At 50.6% G+C, this 8,769-nt stretch overlaps 1 protein-coding gene across 1 annotated transcript; it reads left to right on the forward strand.

Annotated features, from left to right (window-relative positions):
* Nucleotides 1-6,485: 6,485 nt before the first annotated feature.
* On the forward strand, nucleotides 6,486-8,054 carry LOC120921988 (E3 ubiquitin/ISG15 ligase TRIM25-like). Its single transcript, XM_040334513.1, has one exon. It carries the CDS (start codon nucleotides 6,486-6,488, stop codon nucleotides 8,052-8,054), a length of 1,569 nt encoding a protein of 522 aa, XP_040190447.1.
* Nucleotides 8,055-8,769: the final 715 nt, after the last annotated feature.

Here is an 8,769-nt window from a genome sequence, read left to right on the forward strand (position 1 = left end):
GGGCAGTGTGGAGCCAGATAGTAATAAAAATAAGAAATGACCTGCAGTTTCTCCTTTGGCCACAGGGGGGCAGTGTGGAGCCAGGTAGTAATAAAAATAAGAAATGATCTGCAGTTTCTCCTTTGGCCACAGGAGGGCAGTGTGGAGCCAGATAGTAATAAAAATAAGAAATGACCTGCAGTTTCTCCTTTGGCCACAGGGGGGCAGTGTGGAGCCAGGTAGTAATAAAAATAAGAAATGACCTGCAGTTTCTCCTTTGGCCACAGGAGGGCAGTGTGGAGCCAGATAGTAATAAAAATAAGAAATTACCTGCAGTTTCTCCTTTGGCCACAGGAGGGCAGTGTGGAGCCAGGTAGTAATAAAAATAAGAAATTACCTGCAGTTTCTCCTTTGGCCACAGGGGGGCAGTGTGGAGCCAGATAGTAATAAAAATAAGAAATGACCTGCAGTTTCTCCTTTGGCCACAGGGGGGCAGTGTGGAGCCAGGTAGTAATAAAAATAAGAAATGACCTGCAGTTTCTCCTTTGGCCACAGGAGGGCAGTGTGGAGCCAGATAGTAATAAAAATAAGAAATTACCTGCAGTTTCTCCTTTGGCCACAGGAGGGCAGTGTGGAGCCAGATAGTAATAAAAATAAGAAATTACCTGCAGTTTCTCCTTTGGCCACAGGAGGGCAGTGTGGAGCCAGATAGTAATAAAAATAAGAAATTACCTGCAGTTTCTCCTTTGGCCACAGGGGGGCAGTGTGGAGCCAGGTAGTAATAAAAATAAGAAATGACCTGCAGTTTCTCCTTTGGCCACAGGAGGGCAGTGTGGAGCCAGATAGTAATACAAATAAGAAATTACCTGCAGTTTCTCCTTTGGCCACAGGAGGGCAGTGTGGAGCCAGGTAGTAATAAAAATAAGAAATTACCTGCAGTTTCTCCTTTGGCCACAGGGGGGCAGTGTGGAGCCAGATAGTAATAAAAATAAGAAATGACCTGCAGTTTCTCCTTTGGCCACAGGGGGGCAGTGTGGAGCCAGGTAGTAATAAAAATAAGAAATGATCTGCAGTTTCTCCTTTGGCCACAGGAGGGCAGTGTGGAGCCGGGTAGTAATAAAAATAAGAAATTACCTGCAGTTTCTCCTTTGGCCACAGGGGGGCAGTGTGGAGCCAGGTAGTAATAAAAATAAGAAATGACCTGCAGTTTCTCCTTTGGCCACAGGAGGGCAGTGTGGAGCCAGATAGTAATAAAAATAAGAAATTACCTGCAGTTTCTCCTTTGGCCACAGGAGGGCAGTGTGGAGCCAGGTAGTAATAAAAATAAGAAATTACCTGCAGTTTCTCCTTTGGCCACAGGGGGGCAGTGTGGAGCCAGATAGTAATAAAAATAAGAAATGACCTGCAGTTTCTCCTTTGGCCACAGGGGGGCAGTGTGGAGCCAGGTAGTAATAAAAATAAGAAATGACCTGCAGTTTCTCCTTTGGCCACAGGAGGGCAGTGTGGAGCCAGATAGTAATAAAAATAAGAAATTACCTGCAGTTTCTCCTTTGGCCACAGGAGGGCAGTGTGGAGCCAGGTAGTAATAAAAATAAGAAATTACCTGCAGTTTCTCCTTTGGCCACAGGGGGGCAGTGTGGAGCCAGGTAGTAATAAAAATAAGAAATGACCTGCAGTTTCTCCTTTGGCCACAGGAGGGCAGTGTGGAGCCAGGTAGTAATAAAAATAAGAAATTACCTGCAGTTTCACCTTTGGCCACAGGGGGGCAGTGTGGAGCCAGATAGTAATAAAAATAAGAAATGACCTGCAGTTTCTCCTTTGGCCACAGGGGGGCAGTGTGGAGCCAGATAGTAATAAAAATAAGAAATGACCTGCAGTTTCTCCTTTGGCCACAGGAGGGCAGTGTGGAGCCAGATAGTAATAAAAATAAGAAATGACCTGCAGTTTCTCCTTTGGCCACAGGGGGGCAGTGTGGAGCCAGGTAGTAATAAAAATAAGAAATGACCTGCAGTTTCTCCTTTGGCCACAGGAGGGCAGTGTGGAGCCAGATAGTAATAAAAATAAGAAATTACCTGCAGTTTCTCCTTTGGCCACAGGAGGGCAGTGTGGAGCCAGATAGTAATAAAAGTAAGAAATTACCTGCAGTTTCATCGTTGGCCACAGGGGGGCCGTGTGGAGCCGGGTAGTAATAATATTAAAGTGACACTAATCTCAGAAAATTCCTTTGTATGGCTCTCAGCCTCCAATTGTATATTGTTGTGGTGTGATGTCACTTCCTGTTGGAGGGCGGCCATGTTTATTCTCTGTGGTCCCCCTGTATGCAGGAACGCCCGGTCCGGAGATGGACTATGGGGTGGGGGAGGGGAATGTACAGCGGTGTAAATGACACACACTGCTTGCTCCAGACAAAGGAAGTGAGGGGGAAAAGGAGAGGATTGGGAGTTCATAGAGGACTGGAGACACCATGAGGAATAGATTACTGAGCCATTAACCATTTCTTGACCACTCTACAGCCCAATGAGGAGCACAGCGAGGTGATCGCCGCGTCCTTCACATACAGCTAATCACAGATTGGGGGGAAGGGCCAATCACAGCGGCTCTTTACCATGTGATGAGGTGTGTCCAATCACAGCCGATCACAATGTAAACACAGAAGCCTGAGGAGAGGAGAGAGGAGAATAGGAGGAGAGGAGGAGGATAGGAGAGGAGAAGAGGAGAGAAGAGGAGGAGGAGAGGAGGAGAGAAGAGGAGAAGAGAAGAGGAGAGAGAGGAGAGAGAGAGAGAAGAAGAGAAAAAAGAAAAGAGGAAGAGGAGAGAGAGAGAAGAGGAGAGGAGAGGAGGAGAGAAGAGGAGAGAAGAAGAGGAGGAGAAGAGGAGAGAAGAGGAAGAGAGGAGGAGAGAAGAGGAGAGAAGAGGAGAGAAGAGGAAGAGAGGAGGAGAGAAGAGAAGAGGAGGAGGAGAGAAGAGGAGAGGAGGAGAGAAGAGAATAGGAGGAGAGAAGAGGAGAGGAGAAGAGGAGGAGAAGAGGAGAGAAGAGGAGAGGAGAAGAGGAGAGGAGAAGAGGAGAGGAGAAGAGAAGAGGAGAGGAGGCGAGAGAGAGAAGAAGAGAAAAAAGAAAAGAGGGAGAGGAGAGAGAGAAGAGGAGGAGAAGAGGAGAGGAGAAGAGGAGAGGAGAAGAGAAGAGAGAGAGAAGAAGAGAAAAAAGAAAAGAGGGAGAGGAGAGAGAGAAGAGGAGGAGAAGAGGAGAGGAGAAGAGGAGAGGAGAAGAGAAGAGAGAGAGAAGAAGAGAAAAAAGAAAAGAGGGAGAGGAGAGAGAGAAGAGGAGGAGAAGAGAAGAGGAGGAGAGGAGAGGAGAAGAGGAGAGAAGTGGAGGAGGAGAGAAGAGGAGAGAAGAGGAGGAGAAGAGGAGAGGAGGAGAGAGAGAAGAAGAGAAAAAAGAAAAGAGAGAGAGGAGAGGAGAGAGAGAGAGAAGAGGAGGAGAAGAGAAGAGAAGAGAAGAGGAGACGAGAGGAGAAGAGAAGAGGAGAGAAGAGGAGAAGAGAAGAGGAGAAGAGAAGAGGAGGAGAAGAGAAGAGGAGAAGAGGAGAGAAGAGAAGAGGAGGAGAGAAGAGGAGAAGAGGAGAGAAGAGGAGAGGAGAAGAGAAGAGAGAAGAGGAGACGAGAGGAGAAGAGAAGGAGAGAAGAGAGAAAAGAGAGGAGAGCCGATAAGTGACTTGTGTGGAAGGGAGATGAGGATCGATGATCGGCGGCGTCTCACATGAACAATTATCTGGCTGAAAAGTTTTATAAACAGAAATGAAGAGAAATTTGTTTTGTCTTTTTTTTTGTTTATTTAAATAATATGTAGAAGAAAAATTCGTCCCAAACTGAGGGGGAAAATGTTTTTTATATATTTTTGGGGATATTTATTTATAGGAAAAATATTGCTTTTTTTTTTTTCAAAATTGTCGCCGAGGAGATCAAATACCACCAGAAGAATTCTCTATTTGTGGGGAAAAGGGACGCCAATTTTGTCTGGGAGCCACGTCGCACGACCGCGCAATTGTCAGTTAAATTGGCCCCGGTCATTGGGCAGGAAATTCCTCCTCCGGGCCTGAAGGGGTTAATAAGAGATTTAGCTGCACTTTGAACCTGTGGCCACAGGGTGGCGGTGTGGAGCCGGGTGCAGATAATAAACTGATTATAAAACGGACGCCTCATAGAGCTCAGCGCTGAAAGGGTTAACTCCCCATCCCCCAACAATTCACTAAAATCCGGTGCAGCCGTGCACGGGAGCCAATCAGCTTTCAGGTTTTATTGTCAAAGCTTCACTGAACAAACTGAAGTTAAAGGCTGATTGGCTGCCATGCAGAGCTGCGCCCAATCCTGTGTGAGGCCACCGCCCCTCCCCCTCCCCCCCCTCCTCAAACCTGGAAAAATCTTCATGTAAAAGAAATACAAAGTGTCCATTTCTCTCTCCGAACATCAATTCCACTACTTCCCATTCATTCCAATGGGGAGCTGCGTTTCTCTGCGTTTCTCTGCGTTTCTCCGCGTTTCTCTGCGTTTATCTGCTTTTCTCTGCGCTTCTCTGCGTTTCTCTGCGCTTCTCTGCTTTTCTCTGCATTTCTCTGCGCTTCTCCGCGTTTCTCCACGTTTCTCTGCGTTTCTCTGCGTTTCTATGCGTTTCTCTGCGTTTCTCCGCGTTTCTCTGCGTTTCTCTGCGTTTCTCTGCGTTTCTGGTTATTTTTTTCTTCCTTACCTGACAAAACACGCGGCAGACAGATCCGAGGGACGAGTTCCAAGCTTTTTTTTTTTTTACTGAATAAAAACCAATCAGTGTGACCGCGCCCTTCCTCCACCCCTCGCCCCCCCCCCCCAATCCACAGGGGATCCCCCACAGATCTCCACTCACCTGACAGCGATCCCGTCCCTCTCCAGATCGGAACAACGATCCCCGTCTGCCTGTGTATGGTGCTGCTCAGCACTCTATGAAGGATCCACCACCCCTCCCCCACCAAACAACACCACTCACCCCCCCAGTGTGCTGGGGCCCCCACACTAACACTCATTATAACAATGAGGAGGGGACACACCTGCATTGATCTCCTCCATCCAACCCAGACAGCTCAGCCGAGAAGATCCAGTCTGCAGCACCCAAAAAGACAGTGAGGGGCAGATCTGTGCTGACCTCTAGTGGACAGAAACCTGCAGTGCAGGGTGGAGGATTGCTTTAGACGTCCTCTGATGACACTCAGGGCTCACTGAGCTACAGGGGGACAAGGGGAGTACAGGGGGGCACAAGGGTGTACAGGGGTACAAGGGAGTGCAGGGGGGCACAACGGGGTGCATTGATGAGGATCAAGGGAGTGCAGGGGGGCACGGGGGGGTGCAGGGGGGCACAAAGGTGTACAGGGGTACAAGGGAGTGCAGGGGGGCACGGGGGTACAGGGGGGCACAACGGGGTGCATTGATGAGGATCAAGGGAGTGCAGGGGGCACAAGGGAGTGCCGGGGGGCACGGGGGTACAGGGGGGCACAACGGGGTGCATTGATGAGGATCAAGGGAGTGCAGGGGGCACAAGGGAGTGCAGGGGGGCACGGGGGTACAGGGGGGCACAACGGGGTGCATTGATGAGGATCAAGGGAGTGCAGGGGGCACAAGGGAGTGCAGGGGGGCACAACGGGGCACAACGGGGTGCATTGATGAGGATTCTTTATTTTGGAACAATCTGCTGACATTTGATGGAACTTTGAATTGAAAGGACTGTTTCTGGGTGACCGTACCGTCAGGTCCTACCAGACCAACAAGTCATCTCCATCCCTGGATCTCGTACACCGTCCACATCCTCTCTCCGCATACTCACTCACGTGGCTGCCATATCACAATATAGCAGTACAATAGTTGGTGCTTGGAGTTCTGTCCTCCTCTCTTCTACTGATTGCTGAGAAGGGGAAAGGGGGGACAGAGACGAGCAAAGTGAAGATGGGCGCTGGCATTGATGGGCACTGGTGAGCTGCATTTGTATACATGGGCAGGGCAAATGGGGTGGAGTCAGGGGTGGGGCCAGGGGGGGTGGGGCGGCAAAATGTGGATGCAACAGCCCTGAATGGGAGAACCTAAAAAAAACGCACAAAAACCACCCAAAACACTTGAAGAAGCTGAAGTGTGCCCCCGAGCCTGAAGGATGAGGACCCCCTGAGAAAGGCCCCTCCAGGCAGGTTCTCCCTCTCTGAGGAGCCTCCATTTTAAGGTTTTCTCGTGTCCCTCACATGTATTCAGCAGCAGGTTGGCAGTGACGTCTCTATTTTTGATGTTTATGATGCAGTGATCTTATCTCCCTCTCTGTATCCCGTGACGACAAACCAAACGCAAACAAATATCGCCCTGAACTTCAACTTGACTAAAGGTGCAGCTCACTTCTCGTTATCCAAACAAGCTAAAGTCCAGCTGATCGAAACTCTACAACCCGATAAAAGCTCCCTGCCGGCTCTTCCTCCACTTCTGCTCCCAATCTCTCCTCCACCATGGCGTCCACCGAGGAGAAACTCGTCTGCTCCAACTGCCACAACGCCAGCGAGGATCCGCTGAAGGTGAAATGTGAACACAACTTCTGCTGGGTCTGCATTGACTGCGTGGTGGACACCCAGAAAGGCTCCGGAGGGTTCAAGTGCCTGGAGTGCCAGGGGGAGAGTCATCAGCACCCATTAATGCAAAGGGCTGTGAGCCTCCTGAGCAGGTCGGAGTTCCTCCAGAGTTCTCCCACCGAGCGGAGCGGGATCTTCTGCACTTACTGCGTCACCAGTCAGGTCCCGGCGGTGAAGTCTTGCCTGATGTGCGAAGCGTCTCTGTGTGACGTCCACTTACAAGTCCACAGCAAGTCAGCCGAACACGTCCTTCTTGAGCCCACCACTCACCTAGCCAACCGGAAATGCTCCACCCACAAGAAGATCCTGGAGTATTACTGCACAGAGGACGAAACTTGTATCTGCGTGTCCTGCCTGCTGTTCGGGCCCCACCAGGGGCACCGCGTGGAAACCCTGGACATGGTCTCCGACAAGAAGAAGGAGCGCCTGAGATATTCTCTGAAAAGCTTGACCTCCAAGAGGGAGGAGACGGAGAAAAGAGTGAAGAGCGGGCAGGAGCGCAAGAAAGAGTCCCAGGAGAAAGCGGCCTCCATGACGGACAGGGTCAGCTCCCTCTTCAGAGACATCCGCAGACAGCTGGACACCCTAGAGAAGAGAGTCCATGCCGAGATTTCCAGGCAGGAGGATCAGGTGTCTCTCTCCGTCTCCAGTCTGGTCCAACAGATGGAAGTGAAGAACCAGGAGCTGTCCAGGAAGATCCAACACCTGGAAGAGCTGTGTGACATGGCGGACTCCTTCATGGTCATCCAAGAAGAGGAATCGGAAAGCGAGGCCTTCCAGAACTCGGAGGAAGGAGAGAATGACAGCAGAGAGAGATATTATAAAGAGATCTGGAAGAGAGGCCTAGATGAGGGCTTGATCTCGGTCAGCGTACACACGGGCCTGTCCGGTATAGTCAGCAACGTCAGGAAGAGGCTCAATCTACAAGGGGCCACCGACATATTACTGGACATGAACAGTGCCGGGAACGACGTCCACGTTTCCGGGGACCTGAAAACTGCCACCTGGTCACACATCAACCAGGACCGCGCCGATCTGGCGGGGAGGTTCCAGTACGATCAAGTCCTGAGCACCAAAAACTTCTCCTCCGGGCGACATTACTGGGAGGTGGAGACCAGCGATTCTGGGGTGTGGTTCTTAGGGGTGAGTTACCCTACTATCAACAGGAAGGGGCGCCAGTCATGGATCGGGGACAATGACAAGTCTTGGTGTCTGCGCAGGTACGATAACGTCCAATATTCCGTCATACACGACGGGAAGTGGATCCAGTTACCCCACACTGTCTCCTGCCAGTTGCTGGGGATCTACATGGATTATGAGGCCGGGCAACTGTCCTTCTACGAGCTCTGCGACCCGATCCGACACCTCCACACCTTCTCCGCCACCTTCATCGAGCCCCTCCATGCTGCATTCAGTGTCTACAAGTCCTGGGTACGGATCAGAAGCTAGGAATGGCCCTATAGGAATAACCCAACCCCCTTACCGACAGTTCCCCGGGAATGGCCCTATAGGAATAACCCAACCCCCTTCCAGACAGTTCCTTGGGGATGGCCCTATAGGAATAACCCAATCCCCTTCCAGGCAGTTCCTTGGGAATGGCCCTATAGGAATAACCCAATCACCTTCCAGACAGTTCCTCGGGAATAGCCCTATAGGAATAACCCAATCCCCTTCCAGACAGTTCCTCGGGAATAACCCTATAGGAATAACCCAATCCCCTTCCAGACAGTTCCTCGGGAATAGCCCTATAGGAATAACCCAATCCCCTTCCAGACAGTTCCCTTGGGAATAACCCTATAGGAATAACCCAATCCCCTTCCAGACAGTTCCTCGGGAATAGCCCTATAGGAATAACCCAATCCCCTTCCAGACAGTTCCTCTGGAATGGCCCTAAAGGAATAACCCAACCCCCTTCCAGACAGTTCCTTGGGAATGGCCCTATAGGAATAACCCAATCCCCTTCCAGACAGTTCCTCGGGAATAGCCCTATAGGAATAACCCAACCCCCTTCCAGACAGTTCCTCGGGAATGGCCCTATAGGAATAACCCAATCTCCTTCCAGGCAGTTCCTCGGGAATGGCCCTATAGTAATAACCCAACCCCCTTCCAGACAGTTCCTCGGGAATGGCCCTATAGGAATAACCCAATCCCCTTCTAGACAGTT

This window comes from Rana temporaria (genome assembly GCF_905171775.1).
Source record: "Rana temporaria chromosome 12 unlocalized genomic scaffold, aRanTem1.1 chr12z, whole genome shotgun sequence".
Taxonomy (NCBI): Eukaryota; Metazoa; Chordata; class Amphibia; order Anura; family Ranidae; genus Rana; species Rana temporaria.